This window comes from Xenopus tropicalis, chromosome 2 (genome assembly GCF_000004195.4).
Source record: "Xenopus tropicalis strain Nigerian chromosome 2, UCB_Xtro_10.0, whole genome shotgun sequence".
Lineage (NCBI taxonomy): Eukaryota > Metazoa > Chordata > Amphibia > Anura > Pipidae > Xenopus > Xenopus tropicalis.
This window is the reverse complement of record NC_030678.2, coordinates 72,950,322-72,964,522: the sequence shown is the minus strand read 5'-3', so window position 1 is coordinate 72,964,522 and position 14,201 is coordinate 72,950,322. Positions and strand designations below refer to the sequence as shown.

General features: G+C 40.1%; 1 protein-coding gene across 5 annotated transcripts in view; it reads right to left on the bottom strand.

Annotated features, from left to right (window-relative positions):
• tmcc2 (transmembrane and coiled-coil domain family 2) overlaps window positions 1-14,201 on the bottom strand; it is a 39,813-nt gene that overhangs the window by 6,678 nt on the left and 18,934 nt on the right. For 4 of the 5 annotated variants that reach the window (XM_012965585.2, XM_012965582.3, XM_031896129.1 and 1 more), the window contains 1 exon segment: window positions 3,026-3,292. In XM_012965585.2, coding sequence (XP_012821039.1) covers window positions 3,026-3,292 — 267 coding nt within the window. 5 annotated transcript variants of the gene reach the window in all.

Below are 14,201 nucleotides of genomic sequence, written 5' to 3'. Positions count from 1 at the left end.
ATTTTCACAAATCGTACTTTCAAAGAATCTAAATTCGTACAATGATAAATGAGCCCCATAATGTAAAATATTTCTAGCCCTAGTTCTTTCGTTAAGCTTTAGTATCCTTTAAAGAATATAGAATAAAGTAAAGGTCTTTGCCTATTTAGTAAAAACAGAGATTTAGAGGTTAGATGAGTAAGAACAACGTGAAGTTGGAGCTGCAGACCTTTCTTCTTCCTTTGACTCTCTTCATTCACACCTTTCTTCTTCCTTTGACTCTCTTCATTCTAACATCCTAACTGTCTCTTGTCCTAATCAGGCTACCTCTGTCTACTACAGCACACTCACCACTGCCCTCAATGAGCTTGCTCCTGCCAAGACTAAACGCGTGAGGCCCAAACCACTCCAACCCTGGCACACTGCTCATACCAAATCCCTCCAAAAACAGTCACGTGCACTTGAGCGCCGCTGGCGCAAATCAAGGTCAGAGTCAGATTTCTGCAGCTACAAATCTGCTCTGCTCTCCTACAACACCACCCTCTGCCAAGCTAAACAAACCTACTTCACTGCACTTATTAACTCCCTCTCTAAAAAACCTGCACAACTCTTCTTTACCTTTAACTCTCTGCTGTCCCCTCCTCCGCCCCCTCCGTGTGCTTCAGTCACTGTTCAAGCTATTGCTGAGCACTTTAAAAATAAAATTGACACCATCCGAAGTGACATTGCACAACTAAATCCCCATAACCATTCCCCTCCCTCCCTACATGCTACCCAGTCTCTTCTTGGCTCCTTCTCCCCAGTGACTGAAGAGGAAGTCTCAAAACTGCTGTCTTCCTCCCACCTTACTACCTGCCTGCTTGATCCCATTCCTACCAAACTTCTATGCAATGCCAACCCCTGTCTTATCAAAGCCTTAACTCATCTATTCAATCTCTCGCTCTCTACTGGAATCTTTCCCTCCCAACTGAAACATGCAATTGTATCCCCTATTCTGAAAAAACCCTCCCTTGATCCCTCCAATCCTACAAACCTCCGATCTATCTCTCTGCTCCCATTCATCTCCAAACTGCTTGAGCGCCTAGTATACAACCGACTGACGCTATTCCTCTCTGACAATAACCTCCTGGATCCCCTACAATCTGGTTTTAGACAACAACACTCCACCGAAACTGCTCTAACCCGACTAACAAATGACCTTTCGGCTAAAGCCAAAAAACACTACTCGCTACTAATACTTCTCGATCTCTCTGCTGCTTTTGACACTGTGGATCACCCTCTTCTACTCCAGACTCTCCGCTCTCTTGGCCTTCGTGACACTGCCTTATCCTGGTTTTCATCTTATCTCTCAGATCGATCCTTCAGTGTCTCTGAGCCTTCAGGCTCTGTCCTGGGCCCCTTACCATTTTCTCTCCTCACTTGGCAAACTAATCAATTCTTTTGGCTTTCAGTACCACCTCTATGCTGACGATACTTAGATCTATCTTTCCTCTTCTGATCTCAATCCAGAGCTTCTAACTTGCGTCTCTTCCTGCCTGTCTGCTATCTCCACTTGGATGTCCCAACGTTACCTTAAATTAAACCTCTCTAAAACTGAACTGGTTCTCTTTCCCCCATCCAACGCCCACATTGTTCCCGAGGTATCTATAACGGTTAACAATTCTACCATCAACCCATCTTCCCAGGCCCGGTCGGCCTTGGGGTTATCCTTGATTCTGCCCTGTCCTTCACTCCTCATATCCAATCACTTATCAAATCATGTCACTTTCACCTAAGAAATATCTCCAAAATCCGATCATTTATCACCCAAGATGCTGCCAAAATTCTTATTCACTCTCTTATAATATCTCGCCTGGACTACTGTAACTCCCTATTAATTGGCCTTCCCCTCCAAAGACTGTCCCCTCTCCAGTCCATAATGAATACTGCTGCCAGGCTCATACACCTCTCCAACCGCTCCTCCTCTGCCATGCCACTCTGCCAATCCCTGCACTGGCTTCCCCTACCATCCAGGATAAAATTCAAACTAATGACTCTCACATTCAAAGCAGTTCATAACTCTGCCCCCCCCTACATCTCTGAACTTATCTCTAGGTACCATCCAACCCGCTTATTACGCTCCTCTACTGACCTGCTCCTCAACTCCTCTCTCATTCCCTCCTCACACGCTCGCATTCAAGACTTTGCAAGGTCTGCCCCCCTTCTCTGGAATTCGCTCCCACAAACTGTCAGACTTTCTCCCAATCTCTCTGCCTTCAAGAGATCTCTAAAAACACATTTATTCAGAGAAGCTTACCCTAATCTAGTTTAGCAACACCCTGTGCCACACCTCTCACAACTCTGGTAATGCCCATTCCCACACCTTGAGTCTTAACCCTTCTCCTTGTAGATTGCAAGCTCTTTTGGGCAGGGCCCTCTTCACCTCTTGTATCGGTTATTGATTGCTTTATATGTTACTCTGTATGTCCAATGTATGTAACCCACTTATTGTACAGCGCTGCGGAATATGTTGGCGCTTTATAAATAAATGTTAATGTAATGTAATGTAAGAACATCATGCAAGCACTTGGCATTCAGTTGTCACTTGGAAATATGCAGACTTTGTTTCCAAGTGTCAGTCACTTGCACAAGCTTTCATGTGATGCCACATTTTAATACATGCGTTACTTGACCTTAATATTTGTACTAACACAGATTCTTTGAAGGCAGGTAGAATTTTATAAACCCTGCAGCAAAATAAACTTTTAATATGAAAATTCAACTGTACTGAATTCAGTGTTAATGTTATTTTTAATTATTCATAGCATCAAATGTAGCGGAAAGATTGTTTGTATATTTCTCCAAGTCAAGGTTTTAATGGATTAAAATAATTCAATTTAAAGTAAAAAATGCATTCTTTTGGCCTTGTGGTTTACTTTTTCTATTTTATTTTTGTTTGTCAGTCAATACCTTAATGCCCAACATATTTGCCTGCTCCTACTTACATATGCTTCAATGGTGCACAGTTTGATATTGCTTAAAGAGTATGAAGAAGCTTATACTGTACCTGCTTGATGCGAGAGGCCTGTTGGCGGTCTGCGTTATTTGCCAGTTTCAGATATTCAGCCACATTGTCATCTCTTGCTTCCTGCTCAATTTTGATCTGCTCTGTGATTTTTAGGATCTTCTGATGCAGATGATCCATGGCTGCCTTTGTGCGTTGAGGGTCAGGTGCTCCCTCTGGGACTTCCAGGCTGATGTTTCCCTCTGAGCCTCCATGAACTGTGCTGGGGGGCAGCCCTAGGGTGCTCAGATCCCCTTTGTCGAGTTGTTGCTGATTAAAAGAAGGGGCAAGTCAGAAACAAAATACAAGTTACATAAACAATATAAAATAAAATCTATGACAGTTAATACAATTAATATTCCACAGCGATGTGCTAAGAACATACACCTTCGTATTAGCCCCATGCCCAGTAAAATTTACAATATAAATCTCTGTCACATATACACACTATGATCAGGAGCCAATAAACCCTTCTGTATGTTTTTGGGAGAGGAAACTGGAATACCCAGATCAAACCCTCACAAGTACAAAAAAAACATCCAAACTGATTGCAGATAGCTAACTGACATCGAACCACAGTGCTGCAAGGCAGCAGCTCTTAACACTGGACTACTGAGTACATTTAACATCACATCCAGATCCAATAAACAAAGAATGCTTCTGTAATAACTCCTACAGTTGTGCCCGTAGATGCTTGTTGTGCCAGTCCACACTCTGATGCTTTACATTCTGTTAGTGCCCACCCACCACTGGGTCTATGAATGATTGTTAACTTTTATAATGTGATGCTCTCACACTGATATGTTGGGGCAATTAAACTTTCCCTTTAAGTCCTTCCACTATTTTCTACTTTAGTGAAACACTTAATCTGCCAGGTATGCGCCTCATCTCATTACCCATAAGAAGCAGTATTACAGTGCAGATTTGCATATGCATAGTTTTTAATATCCCACTACTTGCAAAACCTGATGCTTACAGAACAGTAAAAGCAGCTGGACTGCTGTGGCATAGCATAAAAACAATGTAAAGGCATATTTAGATTTGAATGCATGTCAAAATGATATAACCTAATAGCCACCTGAATTTTTACAAGTGACAAAAGATTTCAGATAATGTTTTAAAGTGATACCTATTAGGTGAAATTGGAGGGGGTGGCCTGTGGCAGAATGATGAAAAAAATATGTGGTGGTCAAACCTCTTGCAAACCAACAAATTCAAAGCTATCACACTACCTGGCTTAGTGTTTTCTTCATGTGCATGCCACATTTTGTCATTATTCGTCAGATAGCAGCTTTGCAGCGAGGGTGTTTAAGTCAACACTGGGGTTACTGAACTAAAACCATAAGTAATGTGCAGAAAGACAGAAAAACAGTGAGCTGAGGAAATTATTGCAAATTTTAGTGACACTCGGAAATAAGGGCTGATGTTTCTAAACTTCCCCTTTTTGCCCTGTCCTGAACTGAGGAGCATGGATTGGTGAATAACAACCTATATTACCCCCGTCCCTCGTGTAACACAAAAAGCCACAGTCTTGGTTAACTTAAATCTGTTTTTAGCAAATGCCCTATTTTTGTCTAAGAAACCAACCTACAGAATAAAATCAGGCAAGCTTTTATGCAAAAACATAGATTAAACAAATTATTTGCATCCTCCACTATTTCTGTGTTAAACATCGTTTTTTTTTCTTTATTAATAGCAACTGTTCAACAGTCCCTGCACCAGTGGAGCTTACAATCTAAGCTACCTATCACATTCACCAATTTACCTGCCTGTATGTTTCTGTAAACATTCATCCACCCATGGCATGGTTTGAAAAAATACAGGTTACATGCCACATAAACTGATGGCTAATAATAAATAATAGTAATAGATGTGCCAGTTTGTCTACCACTGCCATAGACAAGCACATTACCACATTTAAAGTTTTGACAGAGATTTGCTGTGTTAATCACTGTATAACCTCAAATATACCTTCTATATAAGGTGATAACGTCAAAGATAAATCAATTTTTGCTAAGCCTGTGGCCTGCGCCTCTCCATACTTACACTCACTCCTAGCAGAGTGTTTACAAGTTGCATCCTCCCACTTGCAGGCTCAGTTGGGTAAATTTCAGTTAACTGGACATCTAAAGGGTTGGTACACAGGGCCTGTCCTAGTACCATTACAAAAGGCAACTCATCCTCTCCTTCCCTCATTTTGACATCCGTATCAAGGAAGTAGCAGAGAAATAACAGAATATTGGTGCAGCAGAGTAACAGGAATAGCTGGGAGAGTAAGAGTGGGAGGGAAGTGACTAAGGATATCAGTATAAAGAGAGCTGCAGAGAGAGAGAGAAAGGGAATGATAGACTAAAGGGGGATTAAAAAATAATTAGGGTATACAGTATAGAATAAAGTATGGAGGACATTATGTAGGCACAAAAGAAGCTGTAAGTAATAATAAATACAACAGGAAAGAGGGAACGCAAAGGAAAATGAATGAGAGGACAGGAAAGGAACAAATAGACATAAAACATGGATCAAGCTGACCAAAGCTTAAAGTACAATTTGGTTATGTATGGAATGGCTAAGGGAAAGCTAAAGGAAGAAGGGTGCACCTACAGTAAATGCAGCTGAAAATGACACAGATTGCAATCTAGCATCAGGTCAGCAGCTCTGTGAGAACTACCCCAAGGACAGGGAATGAATACTTATCCCATCATGCCATAGCAACCAATGCTCTCTACAAATCAATAACTTATCAGCCCCAGGGAAACACTGGACTGGACAAACAAAACTAGACTTTAAGATCAGTCAGATATTTATGCCAACAGCAAAACCAGCAAGAAATGTTAAGCCTATTGCAAGCAGACACTGGGAATGGGGATACATGTTCATTTATTGGGTGACAATAAAATAATACTAACAAGCAAGTCATAAAGCCTCCAGACCACATTAAAAAAGTTGGGATGTAAATCACCCTTAGATTGACAGAACATGAATTTTATCACAGGGGAAAAACAAAATTCAGAAACCTCCTTTTTTACAGACACAGGGTTAGTCATTAAATGTTTTTTTACTATTACCTAGTGCTTCTTTGGGTGGGAGGAACAGGTACCAGCAACCTACATGTTGCTCACAGCATTGCCATGTATCTCAAAGAACACTAGGCAAACATCTCATTATCTGTATAGCAAATAATAAAGCAGCCCAGAGAGATATGTCAGACGCTGATACATTTTGCAAGGAAAGCAAAGTTCTTAATGTCTGTGCAGCATAATTTTACAAAAATAGCTTAGAGCACTTTCACAAAGAACAAGGGCATTATATGTCCATAGTAAAGAGAATTTAATAAAACACAAACAGATGGGCTTCTACAAATGTACGTCACATTGCCAAAATTGTAGTCCTTTGTAGTACTATTGTAGTAAAAGTGTCAGAAGTCTGATATCCTTTTGTGTACAGCCACTTTAAGTATGTGAAAATCCTCATTTAAAGTCATGCAGAAATTTTTGCTTGTTGTGCCGTACTGGACTAGGCAATGCAATAAGGGCTATGGAAGGTAAAGGCATTTTGATCAACACCCAAAATGAAGCAATTAAAATGATGGGAATCTTTCCTGGCTGTCATATATCTGAAATGCAGCTCAGTTGTGTCTATACATGAGATTGTAAGCACTGCTTTGTAAGCATTGCTTTTCAACCCATCTACTTGATGGTCCTCTGCATGGTCTGATACTTTATAAATGCTTAATAATACCAGATTACATACATTTTACTACAAAGTATTGTGAATAATTCAAGGCACACACTTATGACACAAAAATGCACCAATGCTATAAAGTGTCTGAAAGTGTACCACCAAACAACACTGGCTAGTTAGCATATAAAAGCCTTCATTTTAGCGTACATTCTGTGCAACTTTGGACTTTTTTATGAATATAAGAGTATTTACATGTGTGTCTGTATGTGCACTTCTGTCTGCCTGTCAGTGAGGGTGAATCTGCATGAGGCTATGTTTATCTGCTGAATATTGGTGGTGGGCATACAAACTGTAATAGCAGATGTAAGGCAGATTAATGTATGTAATCTAAACTTTGATTGAAATCTTTAGCTATCTCAAAAAAAAACAAAACTGGCAGCTGAACATTAAAAATCAGAGCTTTATAATGCAAACAAAAAGTATCTAATAACTTTGAGCCTCATGCTATACAATGATATACATTACCATGTTGCTTGTCAGCATATCAACATAAAGACCATGTTATCAGGAAGTATTTAGTCAGAATTCTGATACTATTTTACCCAACCCTGATGAACAGTCATAATATTCAGTACACATTACACACTGTACATTTTATTCAATTTGTATCAAAGTGTTCAGCTTGGCAGCTTTTTCACCCCTGAATGAGCACGTACAATAATAATGTGTCAGCAGACCACGTGTGAATATTCAGATGTTACTAAACAACCACCGGCTATAGACAGGATCCTGGGAGTTTCAGTTTATCGACAGCTAAAAGCTGCCAGTTAGATATCTTGTATTTACATACATTTTAACCCTTAAACTGGGGCAACAGCCTTCCTGCTCTGCCAGCTAGCCATCCTCCACCACACACACAAAGCTCTGTGACCCTGAATCTGATAAAAACATAACAGCCACTGTCAATATTTAGAATAATCCTGCCTTACAGCATAACAAGCAACAAGAACATGGACAGCCCATGGATGGACAGCATGGACAGCCCAGCAAAGAGCACACCCTAAGCAACACAATACAGAACAGCAATTTATGTCCTAATCTACCAGATAAATACAAAATACAATGTACAGCACACCCTTGCACCCTATCCACCACTGCACTGTAAAAGCCTGCATTCAAAGAATATAAATATACTGTATTGATTCATCTGGACCATGTAGAGAATATGCAAAGCTGTAACAGCTGATAGATGCTTAAAGATTCAAGAATAGGTGAAACTCTATATATGTAGCTAAATTAGATTTATTAATTAACGCTGATTGGACAATCACGCCTATAAGGCAGACCCTTTATTTGCCCATTTCTGGTAGCCTAAACTATATAGTAAAAGGATACTTCTGTTGATAATAGTAGTCACAATAAAACAACCAGCTACAGTGCTTGGTCAGTCTTTCCAGAATAGCCAGTGTGATAGCTATTCAGCATGATATGTCCAGCAGCAGCAGTATCCCTATGACCCTAGCAAGCTTGCTCAGGAGTGGGGGCAGGCAGCAGCTGTAGAATGCTGATAAGTGCCCGTGTTTGAAAGTATTCTTATGCAGAGCTCTGCCTTCAGGATTCATCCTCATCCCAACCACCCCCCCAACAATAATCATTTTTGTTTTCATATGTGCAATATAATCTGACTTATAGCTCTAAATCTTGGATATTCGATTTATATAGATAACCTGTTCACTGCTTGTAGAAGGTAAGACCTGTGATTTACTAAAGCAAAAGAAGCAGGCGATAACCCATTCAGGACAAGATTTAATTCAGAGAGATATTTAGATATAGACTTCAAAGGAGTTTGCAAGTAATAAAACTCATGAGACCAGTTTTTCTTCTTGAATTGAATCTGGTGCATTATATTTTTATTTTTGCAGATTCAATACTTCAGTTTTCCATGTACACCAGTTAAGACTTAATGACATAAATCATTAGATATGTTGTTCTCATCTACTTAAATCTAGCTGATATTTTAATTCATATTTAAAGTAACGTTATAATAGAGAGGAACATAAGAGATGCTGGTTAAACAAATTGTGATGGGATAGTAAATTACCCCTTAAAAGTGAATAGCTATTGTCATGATATAGGCCTGTAAGGGTTAATCAAGCAGGCCAAGGTATCCCAAAATCTTCCAGAAAAGTGCCAGAAAGAGATATATAACAGGCCTCTGGTCACTAGGGTCTGGAACCAGCCATGTGTAAAGGCCTCACATCCTGGAATGCCCAACTCTAATCCCTAGCTGATAAGGGCCATGCCATGTGGGGGAGTGAAAGCCCACATGGGGGTGAATTAGAGTTCACATTGGGACCCATCATAGGTGATGTGGAGGTCACACCATAACCCAAACTCACAAACATTTATTGTCCCAGAACCCATACTATTTATACTAGAGGTACCAAAACCTGAGTATATGTTTCATTTAAGATGGCCTTTTTTACGGGTCCAAACATCGCTGGATTTGGGTTCTTGGTTTGTCAGATAGGAGTATCTGGGCAGGGGCAGGTCACACAGTAGTGATGTTTAGTCTGTATGGGACCGGTGGGATCATTTAGAATTGATGAATCTAATTTCATCTTTCTTGGTATCATTGGACCAGTCCATACACTCAGTCCATACACAGGAGGCCATAAAACTCCCATTGTATCCTGCTAATGGTGACACCCCTTGCATTCCTGAGGGAGGGGGGAGTGTCCAGTTACCTGATCCCCTGCAAACTGGGATAAATAGTCAGCTCTTCTGACTATACTCGGATATTCTGTGGAGGACCAATTTCTATTGGAAGTTTATCCTGTGGTTTCCCCTTGCCTCCAGGACTAGAAGGACTTTGCTTGGTATAGTATAGGACTTCTATATTTTTCCCTTTTATTTTAAAACTGTTTGTACTTGTTTTATCGTATGTCCTTTGTTGTAACATCTTGTTTTAACTTGCACTGTTATACTTTTTATAATATTAAATATAAAATTTAATAAGTTTGTCCTTGATGCTCTAAAACGTACCTAACCTCCGAGTGTGTAACTGTGTTGTGTGCCTTAGCCCTCTGTATGCTGTGTGCTGATTAACCCTTTGACTGCTGGTAAGGAGAGTGTGTGTGTGTCGGTTCTTTACATTAACCCTTTCTCTACCAGTGTGCTTGGCATCTCTCACCGCCAGGGTAAGAAGTATGAGAGTGGTGGCAGCAAGTTGTATATGAGTTTGTGAGCGTTGGTTGGTCTTTGGGGTGCTGTGATGCTAGTCTGACCTGGGTGTCAGGTGTGTGAGACTGAGCAGGGGACCCTCTAGACAGCCACGCCTAAAGTTACGTGCGTCTGAAGTGCCGTAATCGTGACAGCTATATAGTTTTTTTTGGGGTGATATTACTTAAGTTGGGTTGAAAAGACCAAAGTCAATCAAGTTCAACCCTTCCAAGTGAACCCGGCACACACATAGACCCATACCGACCTATCTATACACTCACATACATAAACTATACACACCAACATCATTACTAACTGTAAATTTTAGTATCACAATAGCCTTGGATATTATGCTTGTTCAAGAACAGGCCCCTTTTAAAGGCATTAACAGAATCTGCCATTACAACATCACTCAGAAGTACAACCTCACAACCTCACTGCCCTCACCATGAAAAAAACACCTATGCTTCAAATGAAGGTTTGAAGGTTCCCTTACTCTAATCTAAAGGGGTGGCCTCTGGTGCACTGATCCTTTTATGGGGAAAAAAAAGAACATCCCATATCTGCCTACAATTCCCTCTAATGTACTTGTAAAGAGTAATCTTGTCCAGGGCCGGATTTGTCTTCTGGGCACCTTGAGGCTGCCCCCCCCGCGCGCGCCAGCCGCGAGTGCGCATGCGTAAACCTTTAAGCTCCCATACGGAGCAGCGGGGAGAGGTTCCAACTGCTCCGTATGGGAGCCAAATTTAAAAAATCCGGGCCTGATCATGTCCCCTTTCAAGTGCCTTTTTTTCAGAAAAAACAACCCCAAACTAGTCTAACCTCATAGTGTAAATCTTCTGTTTCCTTTACCAGTTTAGTTGCACGTCTCTGCACTCTCTCCAGCTCATTAGTATCCTTCTTAAGGACTGGAACCCAAAACTACACTGCATACTCAAGGTGAGGCCTTAAGGTGGCCATACACATAACAATGCACTCGCCTGGCAAGGTCGCCAATTAATTAAGGACCTCCCCAACACACTTCCATATAGTGCATAACTCCCATTAAATTATTTCTACCAAAGTGCAAAACTTTTCATTTATAAAGACTGAAGGTAATTTTCCATTTTGCTGCCAAGTTTTCAAATTTAGTCAAATTTTTGTGCAAAGTGGCAGCATCCTGCATGAAACTTATAGTTTTGCACAATATAGTATAATCAGCAAAAACAGAAATATAACTTTTAATGCCCACCTACAGGTTAGTAACAAAAAGTTAAAAAGCAAAGTTCCAAGGACAAACCCCTGTGGTACTCCACTAACAACACTGACCCATTAGAAAATGTTCCATTTATCAGAACCTTTGCAATCTATCCTTCAACTAATTCTCTATCCAAGTAAAATATTATGTTCCAGGCCAATATTCCCTAATTTAAATTAGGGATGTACTGAATCCAGGATTCGGTTTAGGATTCTGCATTTTTCAGCAGGATTGGGATCCATCTGAATCCTTAAAATCATGTGACTTTTTGTCAATTTGGAAGTCAGAAATTTTTTACTGAGAGAGAGAGAGCTGTTCTCTTTAACCTTTCCTTATCATAATTTGCATTTGAAAATTAGGATTTGTACTTGGTTTGTTATTCTTTCGCAAAGGATGTGGGGTTCAGCCAGATCCTAAAATTGTGGATTCGGTGTATCCCTAATTTAAATATTTCTTTACATTTTTCATTAACCTTCTGTGCAGTACTGTATCAAATGCTTTAACAAAGTCCAAGTAACTCACATCCACTGCCATCCTGCTCACCTCATAAAAGATAAATAAATTAGTCTGGCAAGATCTGTTACACACAAAAACCATGCTGGCACAAACTAATAGTATTATAGTATAGTATCTGCAATGTATTTGTGTATTTATGTACCTTATTGCCCCTTCCAGTAGCTTCCCTACCACTGATATCAGACTAACAGACCTATTGTTTTCAGGCTGAGAACGGGACCCCTTTTTGAATAGAGGCACAACATTAGCAATTAGCCAGTCCCTCGGCACCATGCCAGAGCCCAACAAATATTTTAGTGAAGAGGTTTAGCAATCACAGAGCAAAGCTACCTTTACCTTTTTAATATATATAACAGTACTTGCAAAAAGCCAAATTTATATGTGGTAGTTTGGAGAACAGGGTCTACAAGACATTAGAGCAAACATTGGCACAGAAGATCTGACCTAACAGAATAAATTATGTTAGTTCCATTACCAGACTATTCATATTAACTAACAAGCATGCAGACAGGAAGTTCTACAGGTACTGTAAATAACCAGTACAACTATGAAATGAAATGCGTTTGAAGCACCATTTGACAGCAGATGTGGTCCAAGTTGCAAGCGCGCACACGCGGGGATGCCAGTAGTGGAGGGAGCGCTGTGTAGGGAGGGAGTGCTGGGAAATGAAGAGATTCCAGACTAGGGGTGGCACCTGCCTAACACCTCTTCACTGTTGCGCCCTAGACAAGTGCCTCTTCTGCCTACCCCTAGTTCCGGCCCTGTTGAACAGACATGCATATAAGGATTAAATTGAAGTAATTAACTAAAAAACAGAACTTGATATACACATAAACTCTCCTGTCTGAATGCGGCAGGTTATCTCTACAACAATGCTCTCACTTCTGCCTTTCACACACTCACTCCTTCCATCACCTGTCACACTATACTACCCCAGCCTTGGCACACTTAGCTCAACTCAATACCTAAGAAGATGATTTCTATCAGTTTTATGACATGAATAAACCTGGCTACCTCCACTTTAAGTTCATGCTTTCCTTCTACAACTCTCTCTCAATAGTTAAACAACATTACTTCTCTTCCTTAATCTCCTTTCTATCCTGAAAAGCCCCATTTAACTGTGCCCCCACCACCTCCTTCACCCACAACTGTACCTGCTTAAGACCTTGCTCACAAGACATCATTAACACAAAACTAAAATGGAACTCATAATAATTCCACCAACATCATACCTCTAATTTCACTCATAGTCATTACCATCACCTTTCAATCAACGAGTCCACAAGAATGAAAGGCTTCTCACAAGTTTCTACCTGTCTCTGGAACTCCCTGCCATGATCCATCACACTTCTTCCTTCCAAACTGTCAAACTCTCCCCAAAGACCCACCTGTTTAAAGAAGCATATATGAAGCATCCCTATATAATTAGAAATCAACGTATTTAAAGAATCACTAGTTGTTTATATCATCCTTTTGTCTTAAATGTTTTCTGTCCCTAGATTGTAAAATGTTGTGAGCAGGGCCCCCTGACTCTGCTTTTATTCTGTAACTCTTGTTTGTAATTATGGTAAGACACCTGTTTGTTATAAATGATCATAAAACACTGCATGACTTCAGGGTCCTGTCCAGGTACCCTGTGTTGGTTAGTAAAGCTGTGTTCACAGAACAAGTACAAAGCTAACTTATTGCCCTTTTCTGTTGTTTCTGTCACCTTCAGTGGTTGCTGCAGTGTTTGACTGCTAGTATCAGTGGTGTTTCAGTTGGGATGGTATGAAGTATGTATCATCCTGGATCAATCAATCAGTATGACATAACATTACATCTTCTCTTTGCAAGAAGTAGTGGTTAATATTATTCACAAATTAAATAAAACCAAGATTTTCCACAGTGCTTTGTTGTACATGATTTCCATTAGTCCCTGTCCCAGTAGAGCTTAAAGTTCCTATCACATACACTATTGTCAGTTTATCAAAAACCAATTACTCAGACTACAAGAACTGACATAACTTACAAACTTCATTCCCCAAGCATTGCAAGACAGCAGTGCTACCCACTGTGCCAACCTGCAACTCAGGTTTGCCTTGCACCTTATGAATAAGGAGCTGAAACTCTGATCTGAATACCCCAAGAGTGACCACCTCAGCTACTTTGATTTCCTGGTTCCTGTCTCCTTTGAACTGAACCTTCTTGTCATATGTGATTTGTTTAAAGGTGGGTTGGCAAAATATTCACTTAGTTCCACGTGTGTAGCATAATACACATCATTCTTTTACACTATAATTTCCATGGTGCTGCACATTTTTTGTCATGCTTCACACAGACTTCCATGGCACTAACCATGGCAAACATAGTAACAGCTACATTACTCAAAAGTTACCTAAAATGTACAATTTGCTCTGAATAACATTTAAAATCAATCACATTCATATACAAAGTATGGACTTCAATAGCAATACAAGCAGGATATCTGTATGTAATAGGATTTAATGTACCAACATGCCCTACGTAGTACAAATACATTTT